The sequence below is a fragment of the Amaranthus tricolor genome, chromosome 5, assembly GCF_026212465.1.
Source record: "Amaranthus tricolor cultivar Red isolate AtriRed21 chromosome 5, ASM2621246v1, whole genome shotgun sequence".
Classification (NCBI taxonomy): Eukaryota; Viridiplantae; Streptophyta; class Magnoliopsida; order Caryophyllales; family Amaranthaceae; genus Amaranthus; species Amaranthus tricolor.
In genome coordinates, this window is record NC_080051.1 from 16,254,678 (window position 1) to 16,276,966 (window position 22,289).

The following is a 22,289-nucleotide window of genomic DNA, read 5'->3' on the forward strand; positions in this document are numbered from 1 at the left end:
TTTATAAAAAGCAGAAATTCGAATTTTCTTCTTTAGCTGTATTGCTTACATCTACAAAACCTGAAAATGGTACTCAATCTCAACGCCATTGTTGTTATTCTTGTTGATTTTGTCATCTTTTGGTTGTATTTATTAACTATTTTGAATTTCTACGCAAAAACCTAGGAAACGAATCAACTTCTTCGATTCTCTTGGAATACGAGGCGATTTCTAGTTAGGTTTTTATTTTGACGAAAACGTCAGTAATTTCATTATTTTTGTTATCTTTATATTAATTTTGAGTAAAATGTTGATTTAATGCTTTTAGCTTTCGCAAGATTAGCACAAGCTGTATAAGTGGTAAATTTAAAGTTGAATTCTGATGATTATCAACGTCATTGAGTGATAGACATATAACACTGATGTCAACATATTTACCCTACTTTAATCATAAAAAAGCCCAAGTAAAGTTCCTTTGAGTTTTATAATCTTTGATTGTGTTGCAGTTGTTGCAATGTGACTCTTAGTAAAATAAGAACAAATGTAAACTAGAGGTGGTTCAATTCTATGTTACCTAAACTATTAGAGGATTCAAATATTATTTTAATTAGCTCACATTAAATCTGCTCTAAACAAATGTCTCAACACATCCTGGAGATATTCTCATTAACAATGCTTTTCTATTTTGTTCACATTATAACACAAACGATATAATTAATATTGTCAAATTTAGGGTTAATGTGTTTTTCTGTCTCATTAATGAATAACCACAAGAGTATATGTACAAGACATGCTGGAGCCCATTACAAACGTTGGGCTTCATGCCTAAAATAAAATATTAACTTCCTTAATATAATGGTATAAAATATTAACTATTCTAATATAAAGCTAATTATAATGCACTAACCGTAATACCCTCCCTTAAGTTGGAGACTTGGAGCATGTACATCATGAATACCCAACTTGTGAAGTAAGCATGGAAATTGGCGCTTGCCCAATGCTTTTGTAAAAATATCTGCTAATTGCTTGTCAGTGGTAAAATGACTAGTGATAATCGTACCATCTTGAACAGCATCTTGAACATAGTGACAATTAACCTTAATATATTTGGTGCGTTTATGGAAGACAAGATTTTGAGCGATATGAAGAGCAGATTGACTGTCACAAAATAGTGAAATAGAACTAGGATGTCGGATGCTGAGACTACAAAGGAGAGCCTTGAGCCATTTTAATTTCGAGGTAATAGCCGCCATGAACCGATACTCAGCTTCAGCCAAAGATCGAGAAACAGTGTGTTGTTTCTTGGTGATCCAGGACACAGGGGAACAACCAAGAAAAACAATCCAACCAGTAAGAGATCGACGAGTCAAAGGACAACTAGCCCAATCTGAGTCACACCAACCAGAAAGAGTGAGATTACAATCAGCACGGAGCAAAATACCTTGGCCTGGGGAACCTTTTAAATATCGCACCACATGAAGCGCAACCTCCCAATGGTCATGGCGTGGTGAATGCATAAACTGAACCAAGAGATGAACAACATATGCCAAATCTGGCCGAGTGAGGACAAATATATTAAACGACCTATAAGAGGACGATAAGACTCGGGATCATCAAGTAAAGCACTGGTAGACAAAGCAAGACGATGATTCTGCTCAACAGGAAAGGTGGCAGGTTTAGAACCTAATAGATCAATTTCACCAATGATATCAAGAGAATATTTGCGCTAACTCAAGTAAATGCCTTCAGCACATAGAGCGACTTCAACCCCAAGGAAATATTTAAGTGGCCCTAAATCCTTCATATGAAAACAAGCACCTAAATAATTCTTAAATGAAACAATAGCAGAAGAATCGTTACCAGACACAATGAGGTCATCCACATACACAAGAACATTGAGTTGAATATTGTCGCGAGTAAAAATGAACAATGAATAATCAGCATAAGATTGAAGAAAACCAAACGACTTTAAAGAACTAGCCAATTTTTCGAACCAGCAGCGAGGAGCTTGTTTTAAACCTTATAATGACTTCTTTAGGCGACACACTATACCTGGAGTGGGGACTATAAAGTCGGGTGGGAGCTTCATACGATCATTGAGGTCACCATGAAGGAATGCATTGTGAACGTCCATCTAGAGTAATTCCCAGTTTTTAGCAGCCACAATAGCAAGAAAGCATGAACATTGACCATTTTAGAAAAGGGGGTAAACGTCTTATTATAATCGATTCCCTCAACTTGATGATTACCAAGAATAACCGAACGAGCCTTGAACAGTTCAACAGTCCCATATGCGATTTTTTGGCCATAATATGTTGCGGTTTTGGCCCTAAAGCTTTCTTGCCGAGGGAAGAGGTGCCAGTGCCCAAGTGTCGTTGGATTCAAGGGCATGAAGTTCCTGTTGCATAGCATCGCGCCAACGGGTATCCTTCACAACCTCATGACAAGAGCGAGGTTCATAAGCAGCTGTAAGAGCTGCGAGGAATGCCCGATGGCGAATGGAAAAATTAGCACAATTAACAAAATGAGCAATGAGATACGAAGTACTTAGTGAAAAAAACCTCATTTGCTGCGGTTTTTTGGCCATAACATGCTGCGGTTTTGGCCTCAAGCATTAATGATAGCAGCAGATGGCCTATTGTAAATGCCGCGGTTTAATACCGCAGCAGAAAAGTGAACTAGTACTTGAGGAAGCTGAAGGGAGTAGTGAACTAGGCGAAGAACTCGGAGTGGAGACAGTGTGTGCCACATAGTACTTCAGCCAAACAGAAGGGACCTTATTGCGGAAGCTACGACCCGATGGTGCATCATTAGGTCCAGAAGTAGAAACAACCGGAACATATGAATCTTTACTTGGAGGTTGGATGGTAGACGCTTGAGGCACAATATTATTGGTTCCCAATAAAGTAGTGACAGTAGAGGATTGTTGGGCAAGCACAGAAGGGGATGGTGAGGCAGGCATAGTGGGCTTAGGAGAAGGAGAAGTAGCAGCTGCAATCTGTTGTGGTGTAATGGAAGGTAGTCTAGTAAAGTCTTCCGAAGGAGGATTAAGATCCGGAGAAGAAGGAAAGGAAGCCAAATCATCAACAACATGTTCACTCGCGTGGTCAGCAAAAGGAAATTCGTTCTCATGAAATTTAACATCGCGAGAGACAATATTCACCCGTATCCAAGTCATACAACTTCAAACCTTTTTTATTGTTATGATAACTAATAAACACACATCGAAGACTCCGGGATGCAAACTTATCCCCCTTGGAACGCTGGTTGTGAGCAAAACACAAACAACCAAATACACGTAAATGCTCAATCTTGGGTTCCTGACCACATAGAATTTCAAGAGAAGTCTTATTTTTCAAAAGAGCCGATGGAGTACGATTGATTAAGTAAATAGCCCCTAGAATGCATTCTCCCCAAAAAGAGACAGGAAGATGTCCTTGAAATAACAAAGCACATGCAACATTCAAAAATATGTTGATGTTTGCATTCGACTCGACCATTTTGTTGTGGAGTACCCACACATGAAGTTTGAAATATAATACCAGTTTCAGCAAAGTAAGGGAGCATGCATTTAAATTAAGTGTCATTATCACTATGCACAATATTAACGATAGATTTAAATTGACGATCAACCATAGCAAAAAAATGACGAAAACTTTTATAAACTTCAGTTTTGGAGTGCAAAAAATATACCCATACAGCCCTAGAGAAATCATCCACTAAAGTTAAAATAATGAGCCCCATTAGAAGAGGGTGTAGAATACGGCCCTCACAAATCACAATGGACAAGTTCGAACAAACGAGTAGCCTTACTATCACTAATAGGAAATCTCTCCCTCGTTTGCTTGGCTTGCGGAACAAAATACAAGCACGAGGTAATTTATTACCAATGGAAGACTGAGAATTCTTAATAATTAAAATACACTTGAGAACTTTATCAAACGGATGACCAAGACGACGATGCCATAATTCAAAAGTAGTAGGACCGGAGATTGGAAGACACGGTATACACTGTTGGAATGCGACGAAAATAATAGAGTCCGCCCTTTTGTTCACCGGATCCAATCAGGTTCCCCGCTTGTTGGTCTTGTATAGCACAAAGGTAATTAGTGAAATACACAATGCAACTCAACCTCATGGTTTATTGAGAGACCAGATAAGATGACACTGTAAGGAAGGAATAAAGAGAACATGATCAAGAGTAAGTTGAGGAGATAAAACAACTTGACCCTATTTAGTAGCAAGTACTTGTTGCCCATTTGGTAAGTCAACAGGAGAATGAGGAATGTTAGTAACATTAATCAACGCCGTAGCGTCCCCAGTAACATGATGGGAAGCACCAGTATCAATAAGCCAAGAACAAGTAGACGAAAACTCACCAGTCATGTGATCAAGTTGTTGCTTACTAATCATATTGTGAAGAACTTGAACCTGAACCTGATCAGGTTTGAGATCAGATAGAGTGGCAGGAACACTAGAAACCGGCATAACAGAGGAAGGAGCACTATTCATAGTGCTGGAAATAGCATTGGCCTTGACGGTTATTGTAGAATGAACCTTTGAATTATGTGAGGATAGAGCAGTAAGAAGACGAGCTTATTTTTGCACGATGAGCACGCATTTCCTCGTACCAATCGGGATAGCCATAAAGCTTGAAACAAGTGTTGTGATCATGCCCATTTTGATGGCAATGAGTGTAAACAAGATTGGACTTATCAGGTTTGTCCATTGTGAAGAAGATCAAGACGTGGAACAGATAGCATAAACGCCTTGATGAGGGACCATCTCCTTAACAGCTTTAGCACGTGTAATACCCTTTGAACGCTCCTCCTAGACTAAAGCTAAGTATGCCTCATCCAAGGTAGGCATGGGATCTCGAGACAGTAAATTAGAGCGGACCACTGAATATTCATCATCATCAACACCAATGAGGAATTGTTGGCGTATTTCTACGTCACGATCGGCAGAAGCATGACGAGCCAATTCACAAGAACACAAACCACATTCACACACTCGCATTGGTTTTAACTGAAATAAATCATCATACAACCTAATAAGTTTAGAATAATAGTCCTCCATATTCATGGATTTGGTTTGCTTGTAATCAGGTATAGCACTACGAAGTTGTTGGACACTAGGACAATTTGTAACACGATATTTCTTGGCCACGACATCCCACAACTGTTTAACATGTTCGTGATAGGGCATGGCAGCAGAAAGTTTAGGGTCCATGCTATGCAACATCCATGAGACAATCATGGAGTTGACTGTTTCCTATTCAAGCAACATTTTCTTATTTGTAGGTTTAGTAATGGTGCCGTCAAAAAAAATAAATTTCTGACAAGATTTCAGTGCAAGAGTCACAGCACGAGACTAAGGAGACATGGGTAATTAAGGCTCCGAGTTGATAATAAGAACCGAGGTAATATAGGGAGGAAGGATCAATTTTACCTTCAGACTTCATGGAATCACGTAGTAACGTGATATATGAAAAAGAGAATTAAGAAGCAAAAAAAAATGGCACAAGGTGTAATAATAGAATGATGGCAAAAGGCAATGATAAGCAAATATTAAGCAAGGAATACAAATTAATGGCAGAAGGTAATCAAGGGCACAAAATACCTGTCCTGAAAGAATTTCAAGGATACGACGACATACCATGTCAAATTTAGGGTTAATGTATTTTTCAGTCTCATTAATGAATAACCACAAGAGTATATATACAAGACATGTTAGAGCCCATTACAAACGTTAGGCTTCATGCGTAAAATACAATATTAACTTCCTTAATATAGTGGTACACAATATTAACTATCTTAATATAAAGCTAATCATAATGCACTAACCGTAATAAATATCTTAGCTTGAATTGGTGTTAAGTGTAAAATAAATAATGATGGAAAATTGCCACTGCATAAACACCATTAACAAATGACAATCTTTTTCTTTCAGCAACAATCTTGTTTAAGAACAAATCAAGAATAACAGTGGTAACACGGAAAAGAATTTTGGCTTCTTTGGCCTTAACTGTGTGTGACACTTAATAGAGGCGTTATGTTAAACTTTGCTTAAGTAATATTTCCCTCACAATGGTGCTTTGGGTACAATTAAGATGTGTAAATTACATTGGCATACATGTATCAACACAAGAAAAACAAAGCACTTGTGTTCTTGTAGGTGAACAATATGAAATAAGATATTACTCATTTGTGAAACGAATGAGTAGCTTATTCTTTTGTGAGTTAGTATGTAAAGATTATTTTTAATCATTCTCTTAATGTGCCCATCACCCTATATTCATAGAAAATGAAATCCATCGATTTAATTTAACACGTCATAAGTTCAACACATGCATTATCTGTGTTAGCCAATGCATATTTTCACTAAATACAGGCTTTTCCTTGTCGAAAACTGCATCAGAGTGCTCGCTTGACCCGTTTGAGTGATATGGCTCTTTCAAGTCCGTAGCCACGTGCTTTTAAATTTCGTGGATGAAAATAACTATGATGATCAAGACCTTGTTCTCGGTCGTGTGTAAAGCCAATTTTGGCTCCATTAGCTTTGTTTTTTTTTTTTCTTTTTTTTGGCTCATTTTCACTGAAGCACTTGAAAATATATTTTGCATCCTTAATACTCCAAATTATGTAACGTTACGTGCCCATGAAACTAAGTGTTGCCTTAGGCTCTTGGCGCAGATGTAGCAACAGAATTAGGCTTTGAGTGTGAGGTGCTACAAAGATTCAAATAAATAGAAGAGAAATAGAAACAGAGAGAAGTGTCTGTATCAAAGGGGTTCATTCTAAGACTAAGAGCAAAAGGTTCTCCAAGGTGTTTGACTTGGGCGTTATAAAGCGCTATGAGGCGCTAATCTTAAGGCGTCTTCTCGCTTAATCTTGTCAAGGCACCCAACCCATCTCCTGCTGAAGGCACTATCTGTAGGTGCGCCTAGAAAAAAATTGTGAAATTAAAATTGATATGGCAATTAAATTGAACCTACTAATTTCTACTCCATTAATGTACATGCATGCATGATAGACTTGTGACATTGGACCTAAAATGTAAAATGTAAAGAAAAGATGGAGACAAGGAACAAGAAACGCACTTAACACATCCAACAAATGATTAAAACACACCTAAATGCACATTGCGCGCAATGATGATAAAAACTAAAGAAGCAAGCATAAGTCGTCACATTAGCCAATGATGGTAACAACTCTTTGGGTCCAGCCAAACGTATGTTGTAGTTGTTGATCATTACTTACAGGTGTTTGCTACTGTTAGAGTTTGATCCAAATAAACCAAGAAAGAACACAACAAAGATAAAAAAAATAGAGATTGCAAAACAAAGTGCACCAACAAAAGATTTGGGAGGTGGAGAAAATCCTAATATCAATGGGATATTAGACTATAAAACTCCACCCTTAACAATTGAATGAATATTATTTTTTCTTAGAGTATTGATTACAAACTATAATCCACTCTTGACAAGAACCTCTTAAAGTTGATCACAATGAGAGAATAGATCAAATCTCCAAAACCTCTCATTAAAACCCTAAACTCCATTCAATTCCAATTGTAATACACAAAATGATCTTACATTACCCATGTACAAGGATATACAATAGCCTTATATAGGCTTTGGAACCAAGAGAAGGGATGAATGAATGCCCAAGTACTGATTTTAAACTGTCGAATAAAACAGAACACCCCTGAACTTTCGCTCGACCAATCGAGAGAACTAAGTAGGTTGAGCGAGAGATCAGAGTGTAGGCCAGCTTCTGATCTTTTGCTCGAATGGTTGAGCACCCTTCTTTGGGTCGAGCCATGGTCAAGCGGCCATCAAATACCATCCAAAATATTCCCAATTAAACACCATTCATCAACCAATCCATATAACACTTCAACATCCAACATACTCATCATATCAAATGTACACCTTGGGCTTTATTGAGTCCCCACTTCTAACAATTCTCCACCGTGACAAACATAAACCCAATCTTCATCACAAAACAACAAGCAATAATATTCACAAAAAAATATATCAACAACATCCATCTTCTTCACAAGATGAAAAACCACCTCTCAAGGGGTGCATCTCCCTTAATGAGGAGATGTACATTCATGAACTCAAAAACAACCAATTAAGTTTGAGCAATGCTCAAACTTTGGAGTAGGCAACGACTTAGTCAACATATCCGCTAGATTATCTTCGGTGTGAACCTTATCCAAGAACACCCCCTTTCTCAATGGTGTCTCTTATATAATGAAACTTTATCTCAATGTGCTTCGTTTTCCTATAGTAGCAATTTTGATGCATAGCCAAATCAATTGCACTTTGGCTATCACAAAAAACAGTATGCACACATTCCTTCATCATAAGTTCACTAACAAAACCTTTAAGCCATTGAGCTTCCTTAAACCCTTCCGACACCGCCATATACTCCACCTCGGTAGTAGATTGAGCTACTACTCCTTGCAAGCTAGATTTCCAACTTATGGCGGACCCTTCAAGACAAAACACATATCCTAAAGTCGACTTTCTTTGATCAAGATCTCCACCAAAATCTGCATCTATAAACACTTGCAAGCCTTCATTCTTTCTACCATATTCAATACACACATTCGATGTGCCATGCAAATACCTAAGGATCCATTTGACCGCAAGCCAATGAGACTTTTGTGGATTCACCATATATCTACTAACCACACTAACAGCTTGAGCAACGTCCGGTCTAGTGCAAACAATAGCATACATAATGCTCCCCACCACATTTGAATATGGAACCAATGACATGAACTCTTTGTCCTCCTTAGTTTTAGGACAATCTTCTTTTGACAACCTTGTTTGCAATGCTAAAGGTGTAGCAACGGGCTTAGCATTATCCATGTGAAATCTTTTCAAGACTCTCTCAATGTACTTTTCTTGGGATAAGTACATCCTTCCTTTATCACGACCTCTAGTGATTTACATGCCGAGAATCTTTTTCGCTACCCCCAAATCTTTCATTTCAAACTCACCCTTAAGCATCTTTTTCACCTTCTTCACCTCAAAAATGTCTTTTGCTATCACAAGCATATCATCAACATATAGAAAAAGATACAACAAAGAACCATCACTCGCTTCTCTCACATAGACACAAGTATCATACTCACTTCTTGAAAACCCATTTTCAATCATACATTTATCAAACTGTTTATACCATTGTCTAGGGGACTGTTTTAGACCATACAAAGATTTTTACAACAAACACACATGATCCTCTTTCCCTCAACAACATACCCATCCGGTTGCCTCATGTAAATTTCTTCCTCTAACTCACCATGCAAGAATGCGGTCTTAACATCTAATTGCTCCAATTCATAATCATTCAAAGCAACAAGAGCTAAAACAGTGCGAATAGAAATGTGTCTTACCACTGGAGAGAAGATCTCATTGTAGTCAATACCCGGTACTTGGCTAAACCCACGAGCAAAAGTCTTGCTTTGCATCTTGCTTCCTCAACACCCGGTATCCCTTCTTTGTACTTGTAGATCCATTTGCAATCAACAATGTTTTTCCCCTTTGGCTTCTCTACAAGTTCCCATGTTTGATTATTTAGAAAAGATTGAATTTCTTCTTCCATCGCCCCAAGCCATTTTTCGGAACCTTTGCACTCCATGGCCTCCTCATATGAAGATGGCTCCAAATCAATAATGTCACTAGCCACCAAAAGAGCATAAGCAGCCATTTCCTCAAATTCAAGCTTCCTTGGAACTTCCGCCGGGCGTTTCACTTTCTTTCTTGTCCAACTAAGATCATCATCTTCATATCCCAACCTAGAAGGTGCTTTGATTTGCCTTGTAGTTCTTCTTTGTGCAATGCTTGTTGTTTGCACCATAGGCAATGTTTCCTTCCTAGGCGCAGTAGCCTTCCTAGAAGAGGAAGTGGAAAGAACATCTCCACCTTCTTGAGGTATCTCCATATCAACATCATCATCAAGAACATCATCTACAACTTCCCCTTAAGTTTCTTCCCCGTTCTCATTTTCCACCCTTTCACTTGCGGCTTTCTTTGAGCTCTCAACATGAAGAAACACGGACTCATTCAAAGTAACATCTCGGCTCGTGATGATTCTTGATGTGCTGGGATCCCAAAATCTAAACCCCTTGATCCCATCCACGTAAACTAAGAACACGCGCTTCTTGCAACGTGGCTCCAACTTCCCATCATTCACATAAGCAGAAGCGGGACAACCAAAGATTCTAATACCGGAATAATCCACCGGTGAACCCGACCACACTTCCTCTGCCGTTTTCAACCCAAGAGCGGTATTTGGTGATCTATTTTTCAAGAATGTCGCCATCTTGACCGCTTCGGTCCAAAACCCCTTACTCAACTTAGCATGGAAAGCATACATCGAGCCTTTTCTAATAAAGTCCTATTCATTCTCTCCGCCACCCCAATTTGTTGAGGTCTCTCGGCATAAGTCCTATGACGAACAATACCAAGCCTCTTGCAAAAGCTTGTGAACTCATCTTTCACAAATTCTAGCCCATTATCCGTTCTCAACTTCTTCACTTGTTTCCCGGTTTGCTTCTCTATCATAGTCTTCCAATCTTTGAACTCCCTAAAGACCTCATCCTTAATCTTCAAGAAGAACACCCAAACCTTCTTAGAGTAATTATCTATGATGGTGAGCAAATACCTAGACTCTCTTGTGGATGACTCTCTTGATGGACCCCATAAATCCAAGTAAACATAGTCAAATGTTGACTTAGTCCTATGAATGGCTGCCTTAAAGCTAACTCTCCTTTGCTTCCCAAGAACACAATGCTCACAAAACTCCATAGAACCAATAGCTTGACCTCTAAAAAGACCCTTCTTTGACAACTCCAATAAACCCTTCTCACTCATGTGCCCCAATCTTAAGTGCCACAACTTGGTATGATCCGTCTCTTTCATTGAGGAACTAACACATGCGGAACCCTCAATGGTAGAACCAATAAGCTCATGTAGTGACCCCTACCTTCTTGCCCTTCATAACCACTTGAGCACCCAAAGTAACACTAAGAACACCCTTCTCAAGAATGCACCTACAGCCATTACTATCAAGAGCACCTAATGATATCAAAACTACTTGGAACAACCGCCGCCGAATCATACGAAGTGGAACCATTCCCATTCCACTTCCCCTTGTTATTTCCCTTCTTCGGGAAAAAATTCTTTATGTGGCCCTTTTTCTTGCAATTCTCCCGAGATTTTAAAAGAAAACATTATGTGATTCTGAATTTTGAATAAATACTGGGTAAAAAACTAGTTTGACCACTTTGGTATGCATTTTTAGTTATGTTTGAATTTGACATGGTTTTCTGTAGTAATTTTAAGTGATAGAAAGTTCAATATCTAGGATATGTATATTGTATCTGCATGCCAAATTGTCAATGCTTAAACGTTTCTGAGTAATGGTTTCATATCCTTGGAGTTATCTTTGACAGAGAACTGCAAATTGAAACAAAGAGATTAGGTTTGTATAAAGACCTAGAAAAGATCAATCTATCTCAGACATCATAACATGCCTCATTCATTCAAAAAAGTATTCACATGTTCTCTTTGATCGGATGTATGAAATGATTGGTCATTTTTCCTAAAACAGTAACAAGTTGTTTGTTTATTGGAAAGGTTATTAGAATTGAGATTCTATCTAGGATCATTGATGAGGTATAATCGAAAATAGTAAAATTGGATCAAGAAAAACTTGAATTTTATAGTGGTATTGATATATATATATATATATATATATATATATATATATGTATATATATATATATATATATATATATATATATATATATATGTATATATATATATATATATATATATATATATATATGTATATATATATATATATATATATATATATATATATATATATATATATATATATATATATATATATATATATATATATATGTATATATATATATATCTATATATATGTGTGTGTATGTGCACGCGCGCGTGTGCGTGAGTGTGTGCATAAGTGAAATCTGGATTATATATAAATATTTTACGATAGGACCTACCCTTGTAGGATTAGATTGTAGGATCTTAAGATCGTAAAATCGTATTATGATCCTATCACCTAAATTGTTGAACTAAAAAGGATCGCATGACTCTACAAGCATTAAGATCTTACCTAGCCTCCGGATCGGTTGCCTATTTTAGGATTGTAGGATTGTAGGGTCGTAGAGTTGTATATTAGGATCAGGATTCAAAAAACCTCTGTTATCGTATTAAATAATGGTAATAAGAAATAAGTTTTTTTTATTAATTTTCATAAATTATGTTATAACACTTTTATGTTAATGAAGCTCTCATCGACAGACTTATATTTTTCTTCGTAATCTTCCATTACCACAATATGGGTGAATCCTACATGTCCAAGGGGTAATGAATGAAAATGAATTTTGTGAAAGAAATTATGCCTTCATAGGTGGTAACTCGACTGTTGTAAAGTATGCCTTTTCTTTTTCTCCCTTTAAATCCATCTGTATTTTTGTGTGATGGGTTGTGATAATGTAACCAATAATCTTTAAACAGTACTAATCAATAAATGTATTTAGGTTTGTAAAACTTAGTAGATAAGATAGCAAGCTGATATAGTCATTAATTCATTGTATATACTAAAATAAAACTATCTTTTAATAATGTTGAATGTTAGTTGGTTGCTTGATTTACGGATAAAAATAGTTATTTGAATTATTGTATTAAGCATATATTTGTGATGGAAGGTAGAAGGAAGTGGGGCTTTTCTATTATTTGGAGAGAAATCGAAAGATAATAGAAGTTATTTATTAGGAGCAGTTAAAGTATCAACATACATAAATTCTTTATTTAAATGTGTTGTTGAAAATCGTCGTTGCCAATGTTGATTGGTCCGTCACAATTTTGTGCTTTGTACACATGAAAGGTCCATTTCTGTACTAAATAGTTTTCCAAAATATTAACATGAGGGAGACTGCCAGTACTTCAAAAAGATTATATAATTTGCATAAAAATGTTATCTTGTAGTTTGCTTCCCCTGGTGGCTGGACCAAACTAAGACTTCTGCTTTGCTTTGTTCTTTATATTTATATTTTTTGACTTTAATGTGATTTTCTACCAATCATTTGGACTTTTTCAAGCATTTACTATGTCATTCTTGTTTGCCGTTCACACTAAAATTATTTTGACCTAGCCTTGAAAAAAATATTTTTAAGGACTTCAAAGGTAAAATAATTGGAGTTTTAGTTAATTTTATTTGGTTTGTTGGTTGAATTTAAGTGAGGAACGTGTACATGGAGTTGGGTCGGAATATGTTCACCCTTATTGTTAATTATTTTGTAAATCACTAACACAACAATGCTAAAACCTTAATCATTATAAATCAGTAACTACTTCTAGTTTAAAACAAGGCCGCATCAGATTGCATCGGCCTTGTTATAAATGTTTTCAAAATAAATGAACCAATATCTCTCGCGTTGTAAAGGTGTAAAAAACTGTGTTTTAGGCCATATCGAGAGATATTTTAAGGTTTCGACCAATATTTAGGCATTGTGATAACCATATCATTCTCATTACCGCATTAGCATTCTGTTACAGTGATCGCGACTGTTACCGTATTACACTATAATCTAATAACTTTTTCTAGTAGGTATGGTCATGTTATAATCGGACTTTCTAGTTTCTATTAGGGGGCGGGTCATAATTATTTTGTATGCTTAAACACAGTTGAAAATCTTAGGTGGGCCTCCTATAGAAAAAGAGGTTTTTGTTGAGATCATATTTGGTTCTGGTCAAAGAATTCGTGTGCATATTCTATTTCCCCAGAGTTTCAAGTTTGAAACTTGATTCCTTTTTACTTCTATCTAGTCTGTTTCTCTCCCTGAATCTCCTTCCCATCTTTCAGGATTCATGGCTGAATCTCATTTACTTCAGCACCTGTCATTCCTACTCTTTCTTTCTGTGCTTACTTTTGCTCAAAATGAAACCCATTTCATCTACAATGGTTTCAAAGGAGCCAATCTGCATCTTGATGGGCTTGCTGACATCCGTTCAAATGGCCTTTTACAACTTACAAACACTTCTCAACAACAAAGTGGTCATGTTTTCTACCCACAACCTGTCAAACTTAATGCTACTCGATCCTTCTCGACTAGTTTTGTTTTTGCCATGTATCCTGATATTGAAGCTCATGGAGGACATGGACTTGCCTTTGTGATCTCCTCATCCATGAACTTTGATCATGCTGTTCCCGCTGAGTATCTTGGACTTTTCAATACTACCAACAATAACCTCCAATCTAATCATATCTTTGCTGTAGAATTTGACACTGTTCAAAATGCTGTTTTTGGGGATATTGATGGTAACCATGTTGGTATTGATATTAATAGCCTTACCTCTATCGTCTCTGCTTCAGCAGCATACATCGATGACAAAGAACAAACGAATAAGACTCTTGAGCTTACTAGCCGCAAAGCTATGCAAGTTTGGATCGACTATGATGGAGATGAGAAGCTAATGAATGTGTCAATAGCTCCACTTAAAAACTCTAAACCAACCAAGCCTCTTTTGTCTACTCATCTCAATCTATCTTCTGTACTTCTTAATTCCATGTTTGTCGGTTTCTCTGGATCTACCGGTATAACTGCAAATGAGCATTACTTGTTAGGTTGGAGTTGGAGTCAAATCGGGCAAGCTCAAGGTTTCAATTTTGACGTGCTTCCTCCACTTCCTAAGGTTATAAAACAAAAACGAAACCTCGAAACACTTCTAATAGTACTTATTGTAGTTTTTGTTCTTTTGTTGGTTCTTATTGCGGGAGTTGCATACTTGCTAAGGAGGAAAATGTTTGAAGAGGTTAAGGAACCATGGGAAAATGAATATTCCTCTCATAGATTCTCATTCAAAGATCTTTATTTTGCAACCAAAGGATTTAAAGACTCTGAACTTCTTGGCTCTGGAGGTTTCGGGAAGGTTTATAAAGGTTTGCTACCTAATACCGAAACCCAAGTTGCAATTAAGAGAGTTTCCCATGATTCTAGGCAAGGGATGAGGGAATTTGTCGCTGAAATTGTTAGCATGGGTAGGTTAAGACACCGAAACTTGATTCAACTCCTAGGCTATTGCCGAAGAAAAGGAGAACTTCTTTTGGTGTATGATTACATGCCTAATGGAAGCCTTGATAAGGTCCTGTTTCGGAGCAGCGATTTTAGTTGTAACCCTTCTTGGTCGCAGAGAATGAATATTATGAAGGGGGTCGCATCTGCCCTGCTCTACCTACATGAAGAATGGGAACAAGTCGTTCTTCATCGTGATGTGAAGGCAAGTAATGTTTTATTAGACGCTGATATGAATGCTAAACTAGGTGATTTTGGACTTGCTAGATTATATGATCATGGAAGTAATCCTAGAAGTACCAACATTGTTGGAACAGTGGGATATCTTGCACCCGAACTCAGTATAACAGGCAAGCCAACACCAGCAACCGATGTGTTTGCATTTGGAGTATTTTTACTTGAGGTGGCTTGCGGAAAACAGCCTTTTCGGCTGCTTAATTTTGACGGTGAAGATATGATTTTGGTTGAATGGGTTTTTGATTGCTGGAAGAAGGGCGATGTTCTTCAAACGAGCGATCCTAAACTGGGAGGATATTATATTGATGAAGAAATGGAACTTGTTCTAAAACTCGGCTTGCATTGTTCGCATCCAAAACCGGAAATTAGACCGACTATGAGACAGGCGGTTCAATTTCTTCAGAAGGATGCAGTTTTACCAGATGTACCATCTGATTATGATCTTGAAAGGAATGGTCTGTTTGATGATTGTTGGGGAGTATCTGCTTCATTTCCATCCTCATTTCAGGTGTCAGCTAACACTTTCTTTACTGATAACTCAATCCGTCATCATGGCCGTTGAATTCAGTCAGTTACATATAATTGGAGGATTAGATTACTTAATTTCGGAGCTTTTGTATAATTATATGTAAAAATAATTGTTTTCTCTTGAAATCATGTTGTTTCTTTGTTTTCATGAACTTAAGTTATCTGTAAAAGTTCATGTTTCTGAAACCTGATGTAAATAATTTCTCTGAAATTGTTTATATACATAATAATATTAATTGGGAGATTTCTTTTTACAATTTTAATTTAATTTAATTTTTACTTTTTAATATTAATGGACAAATATTATTTTTACAATTTTAATTTAATTTTATTTAATTTAATTTTTACATTTTATGTGTATATAGCTAGGGAGCTACAAAGAACTCGTACAAGATAAATTCGATCTCAGATATTTTGTATTGCCTTTAGATTCAACTTTTTGGATGATATCGCAATGGCTTTGACTAGACAATTTTGGTATGACTTGTTGGATTTGCTACAAATTTAAATTCTAGTTTTTTCGGACTCCGTTAAATTTGTATGTGAAAGTAACCAATAAGAATACGGACACCATTCTTTCGAACCAACTATTTAAGTTTAGCTCGACTAAAAATTCCTGCATTTTCCCCTTTGAATTTTTACAACAACTAGCACATGTAGCTAGTTGATTTGAAAATATGAGTTTGGTAGTTTTTTTTGGCAATTTTAGTGAGTCTTTGTTTAATTATACTATGTTTATTAATTTTTCTTGTATTGTTTCATTGATAAAACGTTACTTAATTTGTGAAGTAAAATTTAGTGTTATGTATGTTGAGTGTACATCTTAAGGAAAATTTGAAGTAAATAAACATTTTTTGCAAAAAAATTCATAAATAAGCTTCATCAAAACTTCTATCCTAAAATAAGCATCTTAAGCCCAATTTTAAGGTTTGGTGTTTGTTTGCTGTTACTAACAGCAGACCATTACTTAGGTGAGTCAACAAAATTCAGCAAAATAATCGCCCGTTCTTACCAACAGAGGCGATTAGGTTGACTTTTGTTGACATTTTGACTGTTGTTGACTTTGGATGTTAATGGCCCGTTTTTACTAACAGCGGGCAATCATCTAACTGAGTCAAAGAAAGTCAGCTCAGCAATCCCTCGCTGTTAGCAGCCCGCTGTTAGTGACAGTGAACAACTTCTAACCCTTAGCATTGGATTGGAGGCGCTTATTTTGGGATATAAGTTTTGACGAAGCTCATTTACGAATTTTCTTTTTCAAAAAATGCTTATTTTAAATTTTCTATCTTAAGTAGAGCTGTGTAATGGATTATGAGCCCAGATTAGACTCTCAAATATGTGGATTTTGTAAGGGTTGAATTTTAATAAGGTTAGCTTTTAAACAAGTCCTTTATCAACATAAATAAAACGCGTGAGTTTTTATATAGGCCTTAAACAAGCCTTTATTATTATCTTTTTTGAATTATTATAAATTACTATAGACTTATAACAAACTATAGTGGGATTATAATTGACAAAAGCAAGTAGTTAAATCATAAGGCATTTTACTCAATAAAACATGTTTATTTTAATGCAAAATTTTTAAGAACAAAATTATTTACCGGTCGAGTCGGGTTGGAGCAGGCCGAGAGGGCCCCATCGAATGAAGGTTAATTATTTTTGGTTTGAGCCTGACCCAATCTGACCCATTTTTATATGAACCCGACTTAGTTTTTATTGAATAAATTGCATAGGTTTAATTCCAAGTTTCATGTCGTAAAAATAAAAAAATATTGACAAACATATAAGTAATGCAACAACTCACACTTAGTATGAGGCCTTTTATAAAGGTGCTCAAAAAGAATTCCATGCAGATGCGGCCCAAAACTAACAATATCATAATAATACAGATTATTCACAATTGGTGGAGTCTACAATATATTATATATCACAAAAAATTACTTATAATTTGAATAATCAACCATCCCAACTGATAATAATATTTTTCTTATAGTACACATTGATTTATATTATTATGAATAATATTTTTCATTGAATAGGCATAAAAGAAGCCACAAGGTGGAGACTTGCGAAATACTCCACCTTTTATTAGTAGTGCTACTTCATTTGGTATTTTCTATTTTCACATAAGAATACCAATCATCTTTTTACCAACTTAATTGACCTACTGCCCTTCCCCAAAGGCTATTGCATTGACTCAGACTCCTGTTTCTTAAATTTCCCTACAACCATTTCATATATTAATAATAATAAATTAATAATTATTATAATTAGAATTATAATTTTCTTCATTTATCTGTCTATACCTTGAGAAAAATCTCTGTTCATCATCAATGGCTTTCAAAATCATCCTGAATGTTTTAGTTTTCTTATTCTGCACCTTCCCACACACAACCATTCAAGCTCAGAATAATTCAAACCAATTCATGTATCAAAATTTCCAGAATGCCAAACTTCATACAGATGGAGCTGCAAAAATCCACTCTAATGGCTTGTTACAACTAACAAACTACACAAAACAGCTAACAGCTCATGCTTTTCATCCAAACCCACTAAACTTTTCATCTTCAAAATCTTATTCATTTTCTACCACTTATGTTTTTGCCATGTACCCAGAAATTCAAGCCATTAGTGGCCATGGAATTGTGTTTATTCTTTCCCCAAAAATGGAATTTCCCACTGGGGTTCCTGGAAAGTTTTTTGGTATCTTTAATTCTTCATCAGATTTTAAACCTTCAGATAATATTTTTGCTGTGGAATTAGATACCATTCAGGATTATGAATTCAATGATATTGATAGTAATCATGTTGGTATTAATATTAACAGTTTGATTTCGAATGTATCGGCTCCTGCTTCTTATTTTTCTGATGTCGAGAAACAGAACAAAAGTCTTAGTCTTATTGGTGCAAAACCAATTCAAATTTGGATTGATTATAATCATAAATCCATGGTTGTTAATGTAATAATGGCTCCTCTTGGAATGGATAAACCAAGTAGGCCATTGTTATCCTTTCATGTTAATCTTTCTGCCATTGTTAAGGAAATAATGTATGTGGGTTTTACTTCCTCGACTGGGTCAGTGGCTAGTAGTCACTATCTGCTTGGGTGGAGCTTTGCCCATGGTGGAAAGGTCGCTCAGAGCCTTGATTTATCGAAACTTCCTAAGCTTCCTCGGTATGGAAATGGGAAGAAATTAAGTGTTGGTTCAATGGTTTTGTTGATTGTTATATCGGTTGTAGTTATAAGTATTGGTTTGATTTATTATGTGATTAGAAGGAGGAAGTTTGAGGAAGTTGTGGAAGATTGGGAGCAGGAATACCTCTTGCAGAGATTTTCGTATAAGGATCTTTACAAAGCTACAAAAGGGTTTAAAGACAAGGATCTTTTGGGAGCTGGAGGGTTTGGGAAGGTTTATAAAGGGGTGTTAAAATCACCTAAACTTGAAGTTGCTATTAAGAAAGTTTCACATGGTTCGGGCCAAGGAATGAAGGAATTTGTTGCCGAAGTTGCTTGTATGGGACGATTAAGACACCGAAACTTGGTACAACTTCTAGGGTATTGTCGAAGGAAAGGCGAGCTTCTATTAGTCTATGATTACATGCCGAATGGTAGTCTTGATAAGTATCTTTACGAAGAGGGCAAACCGAATCTTTCATGGAATGCACGATTCAAGGTTATTCGAGGGGTAGCTTCTGCACTGGTATACCTTCATCAAGAGTGGGAGCAAGTCGTTATACATAGAGATGTTAAAGCAAGTAATGTCCTTCTAGATGGGGAAATGAATGCAAGATTAGGTGACTTTGGATTAGCGAGATTATATGATCATGGTACTAATCCTCAAACTACTCATGTAGTTGGAACTGTTGGATATCTTGCACCCGAGCTTACTCGAAAAGGAAAGGCGACTACTAGTACTGATGTGTTCTCGTTTGGGGTATTCATCCTTGAAGTTGCTTGTGGGAAGAGTCCAATTACCCTTCAAGGTTCAACCGAGGAAATGTATTTGCTCGATTGGGTGTACGAATATTGGAAGAAAGGGATGATTATTGAGGCAAGCGATCCCAAATTAGGAGGAGAGTATGTTGTGTATGAAATAGAGCTAGTTTTAAAGTTAGGAATACTCTGTTGTAATCCAAGACCCGAAGGAAGACCAAACATGAGACAAGTGATACAGTTTTTGAATGGTGATGGGGCTTTGCCTGAGATGATTCCTTTTGATGATAAAGCTGCGTATACGAATTTCGATAACAATCGAAGTTTGGGTGCATTTCCTGTATCTTCTGCAGGCTCATCTGCTTATGCTTCACACAGCAATGATTCTACAGTAAAACTCGGTCGTTAGATAAAACGAGGCCATATAACTAAGCCCATTTCTCTAAGTGATCACTTTGAAATGTTAATTGATCACTTTAAGATTATAAGTGATAAGTGATAACTTTAAGACTATAAAAAGTCATCACTATAAAAATACATGTGCTCACTTAAAGGTTATCAATTATCAGTTTAAGATAATAAATATACATTGAGCCAACCCAATTAAAATGGTCATACCGTGAGACCTTTTCATATGAGAATTTGTGGTAAAATAAATAGGATCTAAAAATTGAGTATGTACTTTTATTTTGTCACACCATTGTAGTATGTGTTATGATTCTATGCAAATATATATGTTTAATGTTATATATATTTTGTTTATCTTTTTGAATTTACGCCATAAAATTTAAATATGTGTGAGCTTTTGTAGTTTTATAGTGCAAACTGAAAGAGACGTATGGGTATATATTGTATAAGCAAATTTCTAAAATCTGAATGCAACTTTGAGGTTAGACTTGGACACTTGGTTCACACGTGTGATCTGTGGAAATAGTCAATTGTTGAATTTTGGGGCACCCATCACTCCGTCAGAAAGTTACACTTTGTAGCAGTTGCAGATTAAAAATGGAGTATTACCATCGTTAAAGTCACACCTCTTTGAAAATATGTTAATGAACTGCTTTTGACAAATTCGAGTTTATCATGTGATTGACTTATTTATTAGTAATCTCTCTGTTCTATTGAATTTCTAGCATTTTTTATTTTGGTTCGTTCTATTTAACTTGTATTATTACTTTTTTTAGATAAAAGTCCATCACTTTCTTTTAATCTCATTTATATATTTTAGCTCTCTTTTAATTTCATCCACACAATTCATTCTCTCTATTTATTTATTATTACTTTTTTAAAAATAACCCACTTTTTCTTTGATACAAATTAAAAAGACAGAAAAAGTATTATATATCGTACTATATGTAGAGTCAGTCCTAGGCAAGGACAAGAAGGGCCTATGCCCAGGGCCCACGAAAAAAATACATAAATTTTGTCTTCATATGCATTGAAATTAAAACCTTCTGTGATTAAATTGTGCATTCAACTACCAAGCCAAATTGCTATCAATGATAATTATACCTTATTTACTCATTATTGAATTCTGAATGTATGATTATCAAACAAAAAGCAGATAACATCGAGATTTATTATTAATGTGTAATTTTTTTTTTGATATTATAAATTTCGTAATTATAAATATATAGTATTTTATAATTTTAGTCCATAATTTATTTTTTGCCCCGGGCCTATAAAATCTCCGGGCCGGCCCTATAAAATCTCCAGGCCGGCCCTGACTATTTGCACCTTTGAAATGACACGATTTTGACGTAAAAACTCTAATATATTTGTGACAAATAGTTCTATTCTAAATAGACAGAGAATGATAACCCCATTTTAAATTTGCTTAAAATTATCCAATTTCAATTGATAATCACAAAAGCCCTTATAATGGCAAGATTATCACAAAATACTATTGGAATGGTTTGTCCATCACAGATTCTACTAATTTATAAGCCATTTGTTACTTCATAAATTATTTGTGCCAATTGTCATTTCATATAGGTATTTATTTCTCTTCTTTTATCCTCAAAACTATTTATCTTATTTTATAAATTTATTTAAATTCACTTATATAATCTAAAATTTTACACTCACGAAAACAAATGAGTTCATTATACATATATTTTTAAAGATTATAAAATTTCTCCAAATTAAATTAAAACTATTCAACTCCTCCATTTAATCAAACAACAACAATCACTCACGTACTTATTATCCTTGCATTTTCTTATCAAATATTATTATTATTATTATTATTATTATTATTATTATTATTATAAATGCAATTCATTTCATAAAGAAAAACTTTACAAGAAGTTGGTAGGGAGCCGAACGACAAGCTGAGAGCCCACACCCTTTTGAATACAAAAAGCTAGCCTACGAAATATATAGGGCTTAGATTTGGTGCTACTGGAGTTACTTGAAGAATATGATGAACTCCTTGATAGCAAGTCAAGCACGTCTTCACCTAATTCTCCGA

The 22,289-nt window shown here is 35.7% G+C and overlaps 2 protein-coding genes across 2 annotated transcripts; both read left to right on the forward strand.

The window, feature by feature from the left end:
• Positions 1 to 13,817: 13,817 nt before the first annotated feature.
• On the forward strand, positions 13,818 to 16,125 carry LOC130814091 (L-type lectin-domain containing receptor kinase SIT2-like). The gene has a single exon (XM_057680093.1). It carries the CDS (start codon positions 13,913 to 13,915, stop codon positions 15,914 to 15,916), a length of 2,004 nt encoding a protein of 667 aa, XP_057536076.1. The 5' UTR covers positions 13,818 to 13,912; the 3' UTR covers positions 15,917 to 16,125.
• A 1,718-nt stretch (positions 16,126 to 17,843) lies between these two features.
• LOC130814092 (L-type lectin-domain containing receptor kinase IV.1-like) lies at positions 17,844 to 20,565 on the forward strand. Its single transcript, XM_057680094.1, has one exon. The coding sequence runs from the start codon at positions 18,216 to 18,218 to the stop codon at positions 20,223 to 20,225; it is 2,010 nt and encodes a 669-aa protein (XP_057536077.1). The 5' UTR covers positions 17,844 to 18,215; the 3' UTR covers positions 20,226 to 20,565.
• The last annotated feature ends 1,724 nt before the right edge of the window (positions 20,566 to 22,289 follow it).